Here is an 18761-nt window from a genome sequence, read left to right as displayed (position 1 = left end):
AGCCTGACCAACATGGTGAAACCCCGGTCAGGAGTTTGAGACCAGCCTGACCAACATGGTGAAACCCCCGTCTCTACTAAAAATTCAAAATGTTAACTGGGCATGGAGGCAAGCACCTGTAATCCCAGATACTTGGAAGGCTGAGGCACGAGAATCGCCTGAACCCAGGAGGCGGAGGCTGCAGTGAGCCAAGATTGCGCCATTGCACTCCAGCCAGGGTGACAGCCCAAGACTCTGTCTCAAAAAACAAAACAAAAAATGTCTATTGAAAGTATTCCCCTGGTTGATCAAGGATCTGCCTCTACCAATACCCCTCTCCAGCAGTATTCATGCATTTTAACAGCCCATGACTGGCAAAGCAATTGGTGACTCAGATTCCTGTGTCTAAATGATAAGATTTCACCACTAGTTCACTAGTCTCTTCTTCCTTCCCTCTTTCCCATCAGCAAATACCTTGACTCCTACCCTGCACATCTAGCTTTTAGTAATTCAGCACTGAAGAGTCCAAACTCCTGACACAAAGTCCTCAGATTTAAAGGAATTATATCATGAGAACGTAACTTCAGTTGGATGTAAACAAAGTTTAGATAGGTGTGATCTTAAGACAATACATTGCTAGGCCAAAATGTGCGGATAGCTTGAGTCCAGGACTTCAAGACCAGCCTGGGCAACAAAATAAGACCCTGGTGTGGTAGTGCACATCTGTAGTCCTAGCTACTCAGGAGGCTGAGGCAGGAAGAATGCTTGAGCCCAGAAATTTGAGGTTACAGATAGCTATGATCACACCACTGTACTCTAGCCTAGGAAACAGAGCAACACCCTCTCTTAAAAGAAAAAGAAGATTATATACGTCTCTAAAAAATGAATGTTTGAAGAAAAAGTATCATTATGTCTTTTTTTTTTTTTTTGAGACAGAGTCTCACTCTGTCGCCCAGGCTGGAGTGCAGTGGCGCGGTCTCAGCTCACTGCAACCGCCGCCTCCTGGGTTCAAGCAATTCTCTGCCTCAGCCTCCCAAGTAGCTGAGATTACAGGCACCTGCCATCACCCCCAGCTAATATTTTGTATTTTTAGTAGAGATGGGGTTTCACCATCTTGGCCAGGCTGGTCTTGAACTCCTGATCTCGTAATCCACCCACCTCAGCCTCCCAAAGTGCTGGGATTACATGCGTGAGCCACCGCGCCCGGCCAATTATGTCTTAACACAATGTTGGCTGTATAAGAAATAATACCAAAAATTTCTAGAGATAAATATAAGGTAATATTAACAGAAGTTTCATGTAGATGGGAGGTTAGATATAGGCTTCACTTCATCCCTTCCCAAATGTTTAAATTTTTTTTAGCATAAGCATGTATAAATCATTGCACTAATAAAACTAGTTAACTAAAAGAGAGTAATAAAGGCACACAAAGTCTGGCACAGCGGCTTACACCTGTAATCCCAGTACTTTGGGAGGCAGAGGTGGGCAGATCACCAGAGGTTGGTAGTTCAAGACCAGCCTGACCAACATGGAGAAACCCCGTCTCTACTAAAAATACAAAATTAGCTGGGCATGGTGGTGCATGCCTGTAATCCCAGCTACTCAGGAGACTGAGGCAGGAGAATAGCTTGAACCCAGGAGGTGGAGGTTGCGGTGAGCTGAGATCACGCCATTGCACTCCAGCCTAGGCAACAAGAGTGAAACTCCATTTCCAAAAAAAAAAAAAAAACCAAAAAATATAAAGGCAGACAAATAGTAATGGCCACATTTACTGAGCATTTACTATATGCCAGGCACTATGCCAAGAGTTTTACTTACTGTAATTCATTTAAGCCTTACAACTCTGAGGTGGGCTCTAGTATTGGCCCATTTTACAGATGAAAAAGATAATATACATTCTGACCTTCTGATCAGCAGGAAATAACTAGCGTGTATTCACATTGAGTTGATACAATTCCAAAGCAAAGGAAAAGTAGAATGCAGAAAAAAAAGGTGGGGGGAGCACCTGAGGAAGACCCCGGCATAAGACTCAATGACATAACTCAATGACTGCAGGACAGGCATAGTGCCAATGAGCAGGATTTTATGGTATTCAGATAACCTTTCTTCCCTCATGTTACCTCCCTACTCTGTATTAGAAACTGAAATGCTACTAAGCAGTAGTTCATTTAAATTCACAAGCTCCTCTGTTAATATGCAACTACCCTTGAAAACACTGGGGTGGGTTAAGAATTGACCTTTATCTCTCAGAATGAATCACCTTCATCAGTTTCCTTCCTTCTTCCTCTCCCTTCCTCCTTTCCCTAATACCCTTCCCTTTCCTTTCTTTTCAACATCTAACCAAGATAAATTCAGAATACAACTTAAGGGGAACAGGTCTGAGTAAAATTCTCTACACAGCCAGGAAACAGTCTGAAAGCTTGGCAGGGAAAAGCAAGGAAAGAAAAGAAAAATCAACTCTATGCGTGTTCTGCCTACCTCACTCTGCAATCTCTGCATGGATCCCATGGCTAGCTGTATTCATCTCCATCCATTCTCCTATGCATAAAAACAAAATGAATTCCTACATATTTCCTGAGTGCCTATTATTGCAAAAGGAGGTATCATGCTGGGACATACATAGACGCAGAACAAAACGTGAGTGCATCTCTAGCAACAAGTCATCACTGGGGGTGGGGACTGGGGAATTAAGGGGGTTTGTGATAATCCAGGAGCTCACAAAGAAGCACCTACTTTGAAAGAAGTCCCCCCAAATGCAGCTTCCTAGTGTCTTTTGGGCAGTGTATTCTCATTGTACAATGCTGAACTCTTTTTAGGAGATCGAAGTTACGCTGCTGTCTCCCTATTTGGTTTCCAAATCTTTCTCAGCCCCCCTTTCAGTGTATCTTTAATGCCCCAGTAAGCCACTTATTCCTAAGCCCTTCAGTCAATAATCAAACTAACTCAACTATTCAACAAATACCAAAAATTTTCTTTAAGCACATAACTGTATATTGGTGATTATGGATGTTATTCTTCCTGGGATTATTTGCATTTCAAAAGAACGTGAATTTTTTTTTTTTTTTTTTGAGACTGAGTCTCACTCCGTCACCCAGGCTGGAGTGCAGTGGCATGATCTCGGCTCACTGCAACCTCTGCCTTCCGAGTTCAAGAGATTCCCCTGCCTCTGCCTTCTGAGTAGTTGGGATTACAGGCCGTGCCATCAGGCCTAATTTTTGTATTTTTAGTAGAGATGGGATTTCACCATGTTGGCCGGGCTGGTCTCGAACTCCTGACCTCAAGTGATCTGCCCACCTAGGCCTCCCAAAGTGCTGGGATTACAGGCATAAGCCATCACACCCGGCAAGAACAGTGAATTTCTAATAGTGAAATTTCAGGCACCACTTCAGAGAAATATTTGGAAACAAAGATTCACTGGTGTTCTTAAAATCATATATATATAAGCAATCTCTTGTGATTCTTATCTGAAAGGTTAGTCCTTGTTGAACACAGAAGTAGGTCTGGAAACATGGGAAGAGTTAAGTATAAGAAAAGTCAGTGATTTGTTTTCCTTTATTTTTGGGCAAACACTTAGCTATTTTAAACTGCTAGGTCACTCTAAAATGTGTTCCTTTCTTTGAGCTTTCATGACCTCTGTGTTGTAAAATTTTCCTATTGGAGTCTGAGTTTCAGGCTAACACTAGCTGTGTGATCTTAGGTAAATCAGACCAGGCTAAGATTCAGTTTCACCTATGGAATGGAGATAATGCTATATCACATAGAGAGGAAAGGAGGGGAACAAAATATAGAAGTAGAAGAAAAAAGTAACTCTCCCCAAGGGCAGGCCTATGTCTGTCTTGCTTTCCTTTGTACCCTGGAGCCTACCAGAGTAGTGGGCACATAGTTGACAATAAGTATTTGTTGAATTGAACTGAACTTGTTGACATTAATATAGGCTTTCCTTGACTGGAACAGATCCAGTAAGGTTCTGTATAGGTCATATATCTGTAACAATACTTTAAGAATGTTATGGCATAAACAAATGTAAGTTATTAAATGAACTGCTCTTTTAGAAAACTCACACGTTTTTTCAACTTCCACACTTACCCTGATACATCACAGGAACTGTGCCGGTAAAATTCAGCAGGTCTTTCTGGGAACTATCTTTAAAAACTAGAAGAAAAAAAAAAGACCCAAAATGTGCAATCAGAAAGAGAAAGAACTGTAGTAAAGTATGTAAGTGTGCATGTGTGTGCTCATGAATACACACACAAATACACACACAATCTCTAAACATAATCTAGGAATCAGTAAATCTGTCAACAAGAGGAAATGATTAGATGTTGTTTACTTAGAAAGCAGTAACGGTAGCTGAAAGAAAACAGGCCTTTGATACTGAAACCCCAAGTTCCAGGGCCACCTTCTCCACTTAGAGGAATGTGACTTTTGGTGACTTTAATCGTTTTTGATCTTCAGTTTCATCATTTATAAAATAAAGATAATAAGACTGCCTTACCAAGTTATCATAACGATCATATGAGAGAATGTGAAAACTTTTAAGAAGTATTATAATATTTGGGGCCATTATTAAATAATTGTCACATGTCAGTTGCAAAGTGGTTCCACTCCTCTCACCTTGGGGTCAACACCTACCTCCACTACGCCCCCTGTCAGCAGGAAGAAGCCAGAGTGATCGACAGCCTTTTCCCATTTTCATTAGCCAATACCTTAAGATTAAGGTGTTTTAAAAACCCAAAGGGAGGGATTGAAATTGCCTTTGCAAAATTATCACTGAGACAGCAAAAGAGATCTAACCTAACCGACTCCATCTTCCTTCTAAACTTTAAGTTGTCCTTGTTCTTTCCTGGGCATAGGCTGAACTCACTTTGGAAAGAACTTAATTTATAATTTATAGTTTAAAACAAAGACAATAACAGCCTTTTCACAAAACAAACTTCCTTCTTGCCTGGGGACTAGACTGCCCTTGTAGGACTAACAAATTAGCCACAAAATTAAAAATTATGGTTTATGGCCAGGCGCAGTGGCTCACACCTGTAACCCCAGCACTTTGGGAGGCTGAGGCAGGTGGATTACTTGAGGTCAGAAGTTCAAGACCAGCTTGTGCAACATGATGAAACCCCATCTCTACAAAAATACAAAAATTAGCTGGGTGTGGTGGGTCCGAGCTGCTCGGGAGGCTGAGGCAGGAGAACAACTTGAAGCTAGGAGGCAGAGGTTGCAGTGAGCCAAGATTGCGCCACTGCACTCCAGACTGGGCAACAGAGTGCGACTCTGTCTCAGAAAAATAAATAAAGTAAAATAAAATAAAAATTATGGTTTAGTAATCATGCACTTGGAGGCTTACAAGATTCTGGTCCTCCCTAAACTGCTCCTAAGATCAGCGCTTGAGATATTTTGCAGGCCGTATGATTGATGGATCAGCTGGCACCACCCAGACTGATAAACTGGCTCATCTGATTTTGTGACCCCAACCTGGGAAGTGACTTAGAGCAAGAGGACAACTTCAACTTCCCATGATTTCATCTTCTACCTAACCAATCAGCACTCCTGGCTCACTGGCTTCCCCTACCCACCAAGCTGTCATTAAAAACTGATCTCAGAATGCTCAGGGAGACTGATTTGAGTAACAGTAAAATTCCAGGTCTGGCACAGTGGCTCATGCCTGTAATTCTAGCACTTTGGGAGGCCGAGGTGGGTGGATCACTTCAGGTCAGGAGATCAAGACTAGCCTGGCCAACATGGTGAAACCTCGTCTCTACTAAAAATACAAAAATTAGCAGGGCATGGTGGCATGCACCTGTAGTTCCAGCTACTGGAGAGGCTGACACACGAGAATTGCTTGAACCCAGGAGCGGGAGGCTGCAGTAAGCTGAGATTATGCCACTGCACTTCAGCCTGGGCAACAGACAGTGACTACGTCTCAAACAAACAAACAAACAAACCTCCAGTCTCCCGCAAAAAAAAAAAAAAAAAAATTATCACATGTAACAAAATCATTTATAGTCACTTTTAGAATCAGAAGAAAAACTGCCAGCATTGCTTTCTAAAGCAACCTGTTAGATCAATAATTACCTTCTTTGGTTTCTCTAATTCCATTATTCTCAACCTTTTTTCAACATTCATATCTCTGAAATTTCAACTTTCCCATCAATAACTGGGACACACTGATAGAGAATCAATGCCCTAATCTCAGGATTGAGTACAGAAAACACTATCTCTGGTCTCAAACAATCAAACTATCTTGGAGTGCAGTCCTTTTAGTACTTCAGTAGCTATATTATTTGAGCAGACCAAGAACAAATTTTAAATAGATTTCATAACCTATTAGAAAGCAGCAAGAGGAAACCAGGCTGTGTTAGTCTATTCATGTTCTGGTAACAAAATACCATTGACTGGGTGGCTTATAAACAGCAAAATTTATTTCTCACAGTCTAGAGGCTGGAAAGTTTGAGGCCAAGGTGCTATCAGATCTGGTGTCTGGTGAGGGCCTGCTTACTGGTATATATGCAGCTGTCTTTTTGTTGTGTCCTAACATGGTGGGAAGGGCGAGGTGGAAGAAGCAAGGGGTCTCTCTCAGGGCTTTTTTTTTTTTTTAATGGAGTCTCGCTGTGTTGCCCAGGCAGGCTGGAGTGCAGTGGCGCAATCTCAGCTCACTGCAACCTCCACCTCCCAGGTTCAAGCAATTCTCCTGCGTCAGCCTCCCTAGTAGTTGGGGTTACAGGCACCCACCACCATGCCCAGCTAATTTTCTTGTATTTTTAGTAGAGATGGGGTTTCACCATGTTGGCCAGTCTGGTCTCGAACTCCTGACCTCAATTGATACACCCACCTCAGCCTCCCAAAGTGCTGCGATTACAGGTGTGAGTCACTGCGCCCAGCCATGGGCTCTTTTATGAAGACACCAATCTCATTCATGAGGGCCCAAAGGCCCCCCTCCTAATACCATCACCTTGTGGGTTAGGATTTCAGCATATGAACTTGCGGGGACACAAACATTCAGATCATAGCACAGGCTGATACAGAAAACCCAAGGGCCAAGAGTATATGTCAGTATAAGTGTTTACCTTGAATTATATGAAGGAAAGGTAACAATGAATGAAGGGACCACTAGCGAAAACTAAATGGAAACAGGAGTGGAATAGGGTTTGTTACTCAAGGACATAGAACCACCTAGAAATATGGTGGAGAAACTTCTAGTATGAATATTCATTGTCTAATCAAAATATTTAAAAAGCCAAAATAGAAGTGACTGTGATGCATCACTGTCATTGTCTTCAATAAAAAATGTACATTGACAATATTAATCCTATAATTTGAGGGTTTAATGGCATTAGAGCTTTCTCTAGACAGGGAAATGAGAATCAGAAGTAATAGACACAATAAAGCATCAAACTATTTGGTGAAGAAAGACATTGTATAAGAGTAAGCAAAAATTCTAAATAGATTTGATAACCTGTTAGAAAGAGGAAAGAAGGCCAGGCGCAGTGGCTCACGCCTGTATTGCAACACTTTGGGAGGCCGAGGCGGGCGGATCACTTGAGGTCAGGAGTTGGAGACGAGCCTGGCCAACATGGTGAAACCCTGTCTCTACTAAAAATACAAAAAATTAGCTGGGCTTGGTGGTGCAAGCCTATAATCCCAGCTACTCAGGAGGCTGAGACAGGAGAACTACTTGAACCCGGGAGGTGGAGGTTGCAGTGAGCCAAGATGGCACCACTGTACTCCAGCCTGGACAACAGGAGCAAAACTCCGTCTCAAAAAAAAAAAAAAAAAAAAATAGAGGAAAGAGACAACAGAGTGCAAGACAGACATGAGTATAAACCCCAACTCCATCCCTTACTAGCTGTGTAATCTTGAGCAAGCTATTTAAACTCCTGGAGTCTCAGTTTACCTGCAAAATAAAGACAATAATACCACACAGCTTTGGTTGTAAAAAAAATATTTAAGATAATATAGACAGGCCAGGCACAGTGACTCACACCTGCAATCCCAGCACTTTGGGAGGTTGAGGCAGGTGAATTACTTGAAGTCAGGAGTTCGAGACCAATCTGGCCAACATGGTGAAACCCCCGTCTCTACTGAAAATACAAAAATTAACCAGGCATCACGGTGGGCGCCTATAATATCAGCTACTTGTGGGGAAAAGAAAGAAAGATCAGACTGGTATTGTGTCTATATAGAAAGAAGTAGACACAAGAGACTCCATTTTGTTCTGTATTTGAGATGCTGTTAATCTGTGATCCCACCCCCAACCCTGTCCTTGCAAGAGACATGTGCTGTGGTGACTCAAGTGAGGAGCGGAAAAATACTGAATATCAGAGGTCAGAAAAGTCAGGAAACTCCCCTTAATGCTAAAACAACAAGGTTATCTGGAAAGTCCCTAGCAGGGCAAGTGGCCGTTTGTGGTTTGGTCAAAGGGCGGGAACCAATGAACAACTGACTAATGTTTAACTTTAAATGTCAGCCAATTGTAAACCTACAACTGTAAAAAACCCCAGTGACTCTGTAACTTGCTGTAACTTGTTTGTGTCTGACTATAAAAGATGGCTGAACACCGACCTCAGGGTCTCTCCCTAGGATCTGATACCTAGCTGGAGGGAACCGAGTTCGAACTCGAAATAAAGTGATCCCTGCTGCTTGGCTTTGTCTCTAGACTCTGGTGGTTGCTTTCGGGTCATCGCGGGTCTGGGCATTACATCTTGGGGGCTCGTCCGGGATTGCCCCTAAGCCCACCAGACCCCAGGCCAACGGGTCATCACAAAAGTGAGTAAGCCGGCTCTGTTTATATGTTGTCTGTCTGCCTCTGAATAATCCCACGGGGTCTGTATATAAGACTGATCTAGTCCTGGCGGACGCGCTATAGGACAGTCAGTGGAGGCCGGTGGGAGACGTCCTCCGGTACTCATCTGGGGCTCTGTATTCTGTGGCCCATCTGCTTCTGGTCGGGTCCTAAGCCCGAGAAGCGCTAGCGATCAATATATCTTGGTTGTTGGAAGTTATCTGTTGCACGCCCCTTACTAATTTACCTTGATTTACAGGAGCTTCGGAGCCAGTCCTATACCAGGCACTAATATCCCTTACCACCCATCTTCTATCAACAGGACTTCCTCGGAATGGGCAACTCCCAGACCACACCACTTTCTCTCCTTGTCAATAATTGTAAAGATGTGAGAGCAAGGGGACATGATCTCAGTATAGAACTTAAAAAGGGAAAATTAATAACCCTCTGCCGCTCTGAGTGGCCCACCTTCGGCGTAGGCTGGCCAGCCGAGGGAACTTTTTGCCTCCCCATTATCCTCCAGGTAAAATCAAGGGTTTTCCTGCCAGGTCATTCGGGACACCCAGATCAGATCCCCTACATTTTAGTCTGGCAAGATCTGGTGGAAAATCCGCCCCCCTGGCTAGCTCCCTTTCTGCTGACCTCTGAACCCTGTAAAACCCTAGTCGTGCAACCAACTGGGACCACCAAAAGACCAAAAACTCCAACTGCCCCCTTGCCCCCTGTGTTGCCTGACAGCCAGGACCTCGCATCCTTGGAACCCCCGCCTTATCCTCCCTCTCCCAGACCCCATGCCCAAGCCCAACCGGCCGCACTCCCAGGAAGCCATGAGGGCCGAGAAGCGGCCGCGGCGCCAGGAGAAACTGAAAGTAAACATGGCTCGGGAGGGCCGGCAGGGCGAACGCGCGGGCTTGTCCAGCGTGAGGCAACTCCACGAGTTCCCGATTCCACTGTAGCGCTCCCCTTAAGGGAAATAGGACCCCCCGATGACACAGGTAACCCTAGACTCCAGTATTGGCCATTCTCTACCAGTGACCTGTACAACTGGAAGACTCAGAATGCCCGGTTCTCTGATAACCCCAAGGACCTAACAGCCCTTAGTGTCATGTTCACTCATCAGCCCACCTGGGATGACTGCCAACAGCTCCTCCGCATTCTGTTCACAACGGAGGAACGGGAGAGAATCCAGGTAGAGGCTAGAAAGTTGGTTCCTGGAGATGACGGTCAACCGACTGCAAACCCCAACCTCATTAATGCAGCATTTTCCTTGACCAGGCCAACGTGGGACTACAATACAGCAGAAGGTAGGGGAAAGCTACTCGTTTATCGCCAGACTCTAATGGCGGGTCTCCGGGCTGCAGCTCGCAAGCCCACTAATTTGGCTAAGGTATATTCTGTTTTACAGGGAAAGACAGAAAGCCCCACTGTTTATCTAGAAAGACTAATGGAAGCCTTTAGACAGTATACACCTATAGATCCAGAGGCCCCAGAAAATCAGGCAGCAGTTGTTATGTCCTTTGTCAACCAGGCGGATACTGTTCTAGACCTAAAAGATGCTTTTTTTAGCCTGCCTTTAGCCCCTAAAAGCCAGGAAATTTTTGCCTTTGAGTGGACAGACTCTGAGAGAGGCATAAGTGGCCAACTGACGTGGACCAGACTGCCACAAGGATTCAAAAACTCCCCAACTCTGTTTGATGAAGCCCTCCACGAAGACTTGGGTGAGTACCGACGCCAATACCCCAGTATAACTCTCTTGCGGTATGTTGATGATCTCTTAATAGCGGCAACATCCCCAGAGGCCTGCATCCAAGGAACCAAAGACCTCCTGAAAACCTTGGGAAACCTGGGTTATCGAGCCTCACCTAAAAAGGCCCAGATCTGCAGGCCGGAGGTAACCTACTTGGGGTATCTACTTAGAGGGGGACAGCGCTGGCTAACAAATGCTTGAAAAGAAACTGTCCTACAGATCCCCAGACCGCAGTCAACACGGCAGGTAAGAGAGTTCCTGGGATCTGCAGGGTTCTGCAGACTCTGGATACCTGGCTTCGCTAAACTGGCAAAACCCCTCTATCAGGCTACCAAAGAGCAGCAGCCCTTCAATTGGACTGAAGAGGCTGAGCAAGCTTTCCAGCAAATCAAAACTGCTCTGCTCTCGGCCCCCGCGCTGGGTCTTCCGGATGTCTCTAAGCCTTTCCACTTATATGTGGACGAAAGCCGGGGCATAGCGAAAGCAGTATTTTTTTTTTTTTTTTTTTGAGACAGAGTCTCGCTCTGTCGCCCAGGCTGGAGTGCAATGGCCGGATCTTAGCTCACCGCAAGCTCCGCCTCCCGGGTTCACGCCATTCTCCTGCCTCAGCCTCCCGAGTAGCTGGGACTACAGGCGCCCGCCACCTCGCCTGGCTAGTTTTTTTGTATTTTTTTAGTAGAGACGGGGTTTCACCATGTTAGCCAGGATGGTCTCGATCTCCTGACCTCGTGATCCGCCCGTCTCGGCCTCCCAAAGTGCTGGGATTACAGGCTTGAGCCACCGCGCCCGGCCGCGAAAGCAGTATTAACTCAAAATTTAGGTCCCTGGCGCAGACCGGTTGCATACCTCTCAAAGAGACTGGACCCGGTAGCTGCAGGATGGCCTCCTTGCCTCCAGATGATTGCTGCCAACGGCCCTGATGGTCAAAGACGCTAACAAACTGGCCATGGGCCAAGAATTACAAGTCACCACCCCTCATGCTGTCGAAGGCATCCTCCGACAACCCCCTGACCGATGGCTCAGCAATGCTCGGCTTACCCATTATCAAGGGCTGTTACTAAACCCCCTCAGAATAAAATTTAAGCCCCTGACAACCCTAAACCCAGCATCATTGCTGCCAGACCCAGACTTAAGTAAGCCGCTCCACAACTGTGCTGAAATACTAGCCCAGGTACACGGAGTCAGAGAAGACCTCCAGGACCGACCATTACCAGATGCGGACCTCACCTGGTTCACTGACGGAAGCAGCTTTGTTCACCAAGGACAGAGATATGTGGGGGCGGCGGTAACCTCAGAGACTGAGATAGTTTGGGCTGAGCCTTTACCTCCAGGAACATCGGCTCAAAAGGCTGAGTTAATAGCCTTGACACAAGCCCTGAAACTAGGCAAAGACCGTAAACTGACAGTATATACTGACAGCTGGTATGCATTTGCCACTGCCCACATACATGGGGCTATATACAGAGATAGGGGGCTTCTCACAGCTGAAGGAAAAGACATTAAAAATAAAGAAGAAATCTTAAATCTTCTGGCTGCCCTTTGGGAACCCAAAAAGCTGGCTATCGTCCACTGTCCGGGACATCAAAAGGCCACTAACCCAGTCACTCGAGGAAACAACCTGGCTGACCAGACTGCAAAAGACGTGGCTAAAACCACTCCTCAGCTGCTGGCCCTCCAGCTGCCTGATCCCGGGCCCAGAGAATTGCCCTTTCACCCAGAATACTCAGAAGAAGACCTCCAGTGGATAAGTAAACTCCCCGGAACACAGGTCAGTAATCAGTGGTGGAAAGATTCTAACAATAATACCATTCTCCCGGACAGGTTGGGGCAGCGAGTAATAGCACAAATCCACCGAAGCACTCATCTGGGCCCGCGGCGGATGTTAGATTTGATTCAACACGCTGGACTAAAAATTAAAAATGCCCCTGAAAAAGTAGACGCCACAGCTAAAAACTGTGTAGTATGTCAACTCAATAACGCCAGTCACGGGACCCAGACCTCGGGAAAAAGACACAGGGGAGATAGACCTGGTATATATTGGGAAATTGACTTTACTGAAATAAAGCCAGGAAAATATGGATACAAATATTTACTAGTTTTTATAGATACATTCTCAGGATGGGCAGAAACTTTTCCGACAAAGAAAGAAACTGCACAGATTGTGGCCAAAAAGATCCTAGAAGAAATCCTGCCCAGGTACGGCTTTCCAGTCATGATAGGGTCGGATAATGGGCCGGCCTTTACCGCAAAGGTAAGTCAGGGACTGGCTTCCATCCTTGGGGCTAACTGGAAACTACATTGTGCTTATCAACCCCAAAGCTCAGGTCAGGTAGAAAGAATGAATAGAACATTAAAGAGACCCTAACTAAATTGACCATGGAGACTGGCGCTAACTGGGTAGTCCTCCTCCCCTACGCTCTGTTCCGGGCACGTAACTCTCCTTATAAACTAGGACTTACCCCTTATGAAATAATATATGGCAAACCACTCCCTATCCTCCCTAACCTTAAAAACAATCTCCTCAAAGCTGACACAGATAATGGTCTTGAACTTTTGTTCTCCTTACACACCCTACAGAGAGTTCATGAGGAAGTCTGGCCCAAGCTAAAAGAACTATATGAAGCTGGGCCTCCACCCATTCCACATCAATACAAACCGGGAGACTGGGTCCTCGTCAAGCGCCACCGACAAGAAACCCTAGAACCCCGGTGGAAAGGATCATTCCAGGTGATCCTGACTATGCCTACGGCCCTCAAAGTGGAAGGCATCGCCGCCTGGATTCATCACACCCACGCCAAGCCTATAGACCCGCTCTCGGACCTTGTTACATCCTCAACGGGAGAGGCAGCAACCTGGACAGTTGACCGGACCAAAGAAAACCCTCTAAAACTTGTTCTACGCCGTCAGCAACCTAAACTGTAACTATGACACCTACCTCCTTTATAACTCTTCTACTCTTATGGATCCCTTGTGGGGAGACCCAGGCGAACCCGGCAACATCCCCTTTCGCTTGGCGTTTCTTCCTGACTGAGAACTGGACCAATTATGCTCAGACAGAACAAAAGGGCTCTGTATTAGGCACTGCTGACTGTCCCCCTGGGGGTTGTAACACTCCCATCCATCTAAATTTCACTGATTTTAAACACCAGCCAGGAAAAGCAGCACCCGCAATTTGTTTCCTCTTTGACCAAACACTCTCTTATTGTAATAACTCATGGGTAGAACAAAGTGTCGGCTGTCCATATAGGTCCTGCAAAATCCACACTGTTAAAATCCTAAAAACTTCTGAGTCCCTATCCAGTCAAACGTGGCAGTCACACAGTTTCTTTAAAACCACATCAGGCTACACCTGGGTTATCTGGGACCCCTGGGACTCCCGCTGGACTTCCCAGCAAAAAGGGGCTATGTACTTGACTTCAGGAACTACCTGGCCTAGTAGCCATCTCTTTCTCTGGCGTTCCCTTGTTCAGATCCAGACCACCCTACACGCGGCTATACAGAACCAGGAAAGGGAATTAAATGTCCAGCTTTCAACTTTAACTCCTACCCGCCCCTTTTCCTGGTTATCCCTATTAAGAGAAGGGTTAGAAATCGCAAACGCCACTGGCCCAGGCAATCTCTCTGCATGCTTCTTCTGCGCGGATATAGGGCGACCGCCGTTAACCGCAGTTCCACTTCCAGGCCCGTCTAACGCTTCTCTCAGCCTAAACCCTAACAATAGCCACATACCACCCCTGATCCCTGACGTCCCCTTGTTCCTAAACCCTGGACAGACACATGTTTCCTTTTGCTATTCAAATGCCGACACTACCCTCTGTAATACAACTTCCACTCCCAACTCAACCCTCTTTGCCCCTCCCGGTTCTTTCTTCTGGTGCAATGGGACCCTATATAAGAACCTTTCCACTCAGGCCACTATAACCCCACTGTGTCTCCCTGTCATGCTAGTCCCCCAACTAACCTTGCGCACCCCTGCAGAATTTTCCAGGTGGGACTCCGCCCCTTTCCCTAGACCAAAACGAGCTATATTCCTCCCCCTAGTAGCCGGAGTCTCACTCACCACGTCCTTAGTTGCTGCAGGACTAGCCGGGGGAGCTTTAGGCCACTCCCTTATCAGCACTGCAAAACTCTCTCATCAATTCTCCATAGCTATGGAAGCTTCCGCCGAATCCCTTGCCCCATTACAGAGACAATTGACTTCCCTTGCCCAAGTTACTTGACAAAATCGCCATGCACTAGACCTGTTAACGGACGAAAAAGGAGGGACCTGTCTTTTCCTCAGAGAAGATTGTTGTTTCTACATAAATGAATCTGGACTCGAAGAAACGCGAGTTCAACAACTACATAAACTCAGCCTAGACTTGCAGAAACAACAATTCACCTCTGCTGCCAACAGCTGGTGGAATTCCTCCATGTACTCCCTTCTAGTGCCCCTCATAGGACCATTCATAAGTATACTTCTCTTACTCACTATAGGACCATGTATAATAAACAGATTAACAAATTTTGTAAAAGAAAGACTCAACACTGTCCAGCTTATGGTCCTGAGAGCCCAGTACCAACCTGTACTCACCGAGACTTCCGAGTCAGACATATAAGACCCAAGATTGGCTCTCAAGATACTAGAGAGAGGGGGGAATGAGGAGTGGAAAAATACTGAATAGCAGAGGTCAGAAAAGTCAGGAAACTCCCCTTAATGCTAAAACAACAAGGTTATCTGGAAAGTCCCTAGCAGGGCAAGCGGCCGTTTGTGGTTTGGTCAAAGGGCGGGAACCAATGAACAACTGACTAATGTTTAACTTTAAATGTCAGCCAATTGTAAACCTACAACTGTAAAAAACCCCAGTGACTCTGTAACTTGCTGTAACTTGTTTGTGTCTGACTATAAAAGACGGCTGAACACCGAGCTTGGGGTCTCTCCCTAGGATCTGATACCTAGCTGGAGGGAACCGAGTTCGAACTTGAAATAAAGCGATCCCTGCCGCTTGGCTTTGTCTCTGGACTCTGGTGGTTGCTTTCGGGTCATCGTGGGTCTGGGCATTATACAAGGTTTAACGGATTCTGGGCTGTGCAGGGTGTGCTTTGTTAAACAAGTGCCTGAAGGCAGTATGCTTGTGAAAAGTCATCACCATTCTCTTAATCTCAAGTACCTAGGGACACATCCACTGCCAAAGGTCGCAGGGACCTCTGCCTAGGAAAGCTAGGTATTGTCTAAGGTTTCTCCCCATGTGATAGTCTGAAATATGGCCTCGTGGCAAGGGAAAGACCTGATGGTCCCCCAGCCTGACACCCATGAAGGGTCTGTGCTGAGGAGGACTAGTACAAGAGGAAAGAAGGCCTCTTGGCAGTTGAGATAGAGAAAAGCATCTGTCTCCTGCCCATCCCTGGGTGGGGAACATCTCCGTGTAAAACCGGATTGTATGTTCTGTTTACTGAGAAAGGAGAAAACTGCCTTAGGGCTGAAGGTGGGACGCGCTGGCGGCAATGCTGCTCTTTATGCACTAAAAAGCTTTATGGAGATGTTTGCATATGCATATCAAGGCACAGTACTTTTCCTTAAGCTTATGTCACAGAGATCTTTATTCATATGTCTTACTGCTGACCTTCTCCCTACGATGATCCTATTATCCTGCCACTTTCCTTTTTCTAAGATGGTAAGATAATGATCAATAAATACTGAGGGAACTCTGTATGCTGAGCGCCGATCCCCTGGGCCCACTTTTTCTTTCTCTATGTTTTGTCTCTGTGTCTCATTTCTTTTCTCAAGTCTCTCGTTCCACCTAATGAGAAACGCCCACAGGTGTGGAGGGGCAGGCCACCCCTTCACTACTCAGGAGGCTGAGATAGCAGAATCACTTAAACCCAGGAGGTGGAGGTTGCAGTGAGCCGAGATTATGCCACTGCACTCCAGCCTGGGTAACAGAGCAAGACTCTGTATCAAAAATAATAATAATAATGATGATGTAGATAAAACATTTGGAAGAATATCTGGCATTCAATAAACAGTAGCTATTATATCCCTCATTCCAGGCACTTATATAGCACCAAATAACTAGGTGCTAATCAAGAGACCAGTCGCTGATGAATCAGAATCTAATAATTTCTTTTTTTTTTAGAGAGAGGGTCTCACTTGGTTGCCCATGCTGGAGTGCGGTGGACCAATGTCGGCTCACTGCAACCTCCGTCTCCCGGTTCAAGCAATTCTCCTGCCTCAGCCTCCTGAGTAGCTGGGATTACAGGTGCATGCCACCATATCGAGCTATTTTTTTGTATTTTTAGTAGAAACAGGGTTTCATCATGTTGGCCAGGCTGGTCTCAAACTCCTGGCCTCAAGTGATCCACCTGCCTCAGCCTTCCATAGTGCTGGGATTACAGGTGTGAGCCACCTCGCCCAGCCTAGAATCTAATAATTTCTTCCACATATACAATTATGTGCCACATATGTAAGCCTATGCTATTGTGCTAATCAATACTTCAATAGGCCAGGTGCGGTGGCTCACACCTGTAACTCCAGCACTTTGGGAGGCCGAGGCATGCGGATCATGAGGTCAGAATATCAAGACCATCCTGGCTAACACAGTGAAACTCTATCTCTACTAAAAACACAAAATATTAGCTGGGTGTGGTGGCATGCGCCTGAAGTCCCAGCTACTCGAGAGGCTGAAGCAGAAGAATCACTTGAACCCGGGAGGCAGAGGTTGCAGTGAGCCGAGATTGCACCACTGCACTCCCGCCTAGGCAACAGAGCGAGACTCCATCTCAAACAAACAAACAAAAAAAAACACTTCAATAACTCCTCAAGATATCTATTATATAAATCTGAATTTATTTGAACATTTTCTTAATCTAACTGAAATTTAAAATATACACATGCAGAATAAAGCAGTTTTTGAAAAATGTGAATTTTGACTAATTCTTGGGTCTTGAATTTTAACAAGCATTTGCATTTATTTATTTATTTTGGCATGTTTACTTTATTAATATGATACATAATTTTTAAAACAATTTATATTTTAGGTTTGGGGGTACATGTGAAGGTTTGTTACACAGGTAAACTCATGTTGTGGGGGTTTGTTGTGCAGATTTATTTCATCACCTAAGTATGAGGCCCAGTTTCCAAGTTATCTTTTCCACTCCTTTCTCCCCTCCCATGTTGCATCCTCAAGTAGACCCTAGTCTCTTGTTTCCTTCTTTGTGTTTATGAGTTCTCATCATTTAGCTTCCATTTATTTATTTATTTATTGAGACGGAGTCTCGCTCTGTTGCCAGGCTTGGAGTGCAGTGGCGCGATCTCAGGTCACTGCAATCTCCGCCTCCTGGGTTTAAGCGATTCCCCTGCCTCAGCCTTCCGAGTAGCTGGGACGACAGGTGGACATCACCATGCCCGGCTAATTTTTTTGTATTTTAGTAGAGACGGGGTTTCACCATGTTGGTCAGGATGGTCTTGATCTCCTGACCCTGTGATCTACCTGCCTCAGCCTCCCAAAGTGCTGGGATTACAGACTTGAGCCACCGCGCCCTGCCTAGCTCCCACTTATAAGTGAGAACATGCGGTATTTGGTTTTCTGTTCCTGCGCTAGTTCAGCATTTATTTTTAAGTGGAATAAAATGGGGCCGGGCACAGTGGCTCACACCTGTAATCCCAACAATTTGGGAGGCCAAGGCGAGCAGATCACTTGAAGCCAGGATATTGAGACCAGCCTGGCCAACATAGCAAAACCCCAACTTTACTAAAAATATAAAAATTATCTGGGCGTGGTGGCATGCATCTGTAATTCTAGCTACTCAGGAGGCTGAGGCAGGAGAATTGCTTCAACCCATGAGGCAGAGGTTGCAGTAAGCCGGGATCACACCACTGCACTCCAGCCTGGGCAACAGAATGAGGCTCTATCTCAAAATTAATTAATTAATTAATTAAATTAAAATTTTTAAAATGGGATGGAACAGATAATGTCAAAGTGGACACAGTATTTAGTTATGTGCATATGGGATCATGATATAAAATATACTTCCAACTGCAGGCTGTAATCAGAAATTTTTGAAAGCTAATAGACCGGGAGGGGTGGCTCACACCTGTAATCCCAACACTTTGGGAGGCAGAGGCAGGAGGATCATCCTGAGGTCAGGAGTTTGAGACCAGCCTGGCCAACATGGCGAAACCCCATCTCTACTAAAAACACAAAAATTAGCCAGGAGTGGTGGTGCATGCCTGTAATCCCAGCTACTCGGAAGGCTGAAGCAGGAGAATTGCTCAAA

The 18761-nt window shown here is 45.6% G+C and overlaps 1 protein-coding gene across 7 annotated transcripts in view; it reads right to left on the bottom strand.

Moving 5' to 3' along the window:
• The window catches only part of UEVLD (UEV and lactate/malate dehyrogenase domains), a 76838-nt gene that overhangs the window by 45890 nt on the left and 12187 nt on the right, over positions 1-18761 (bottom strand). For 5 of the 7 annotated variants that reach the window (XR_004436197.1, XM_033207695.1, XM_033207693.1 and 2 more), the window contains one exon: positions 4066-4131. Coding sequence is in view for 4 of the 7 variants with exons in the window: in XM_033207695.1 (XP_033063586.1) it covers positions 4066-4131 (66 nt within the window). In the remaining 3 variants the exon portion in view is untranslated. Of the gene's footprint in view, positions 1-2457; positions 2518-4065; positions 4132-18761 lie in introns of all 7 variants that reach the window. The other 2 variants (XM_033207698.1, XM_033207697.1) reach the window with 1 other exon arrangement.

This window comes from Trachypithecus francoisi, unplaced genomic scaffold, assembly GCF_009764315.1.
Source record: "Trachypithecus francoisi isolate TF-2019V2 unplaced genomic scaffold, Tfra_2.0 Lachesis_group8, whole genome shotgun sequence".
In the NCBI taxonomy this organism is placed as follows: domain Eukaryota; kingdom Metazoa; phylum Chordata; class Mammalia; order Primates; family Cercopithecidae; genus Trachypithecus; species Trachypithecus francoisi.
This window is presented reverse-complemented; position numbering and strand designations above follow the sequence as displayed.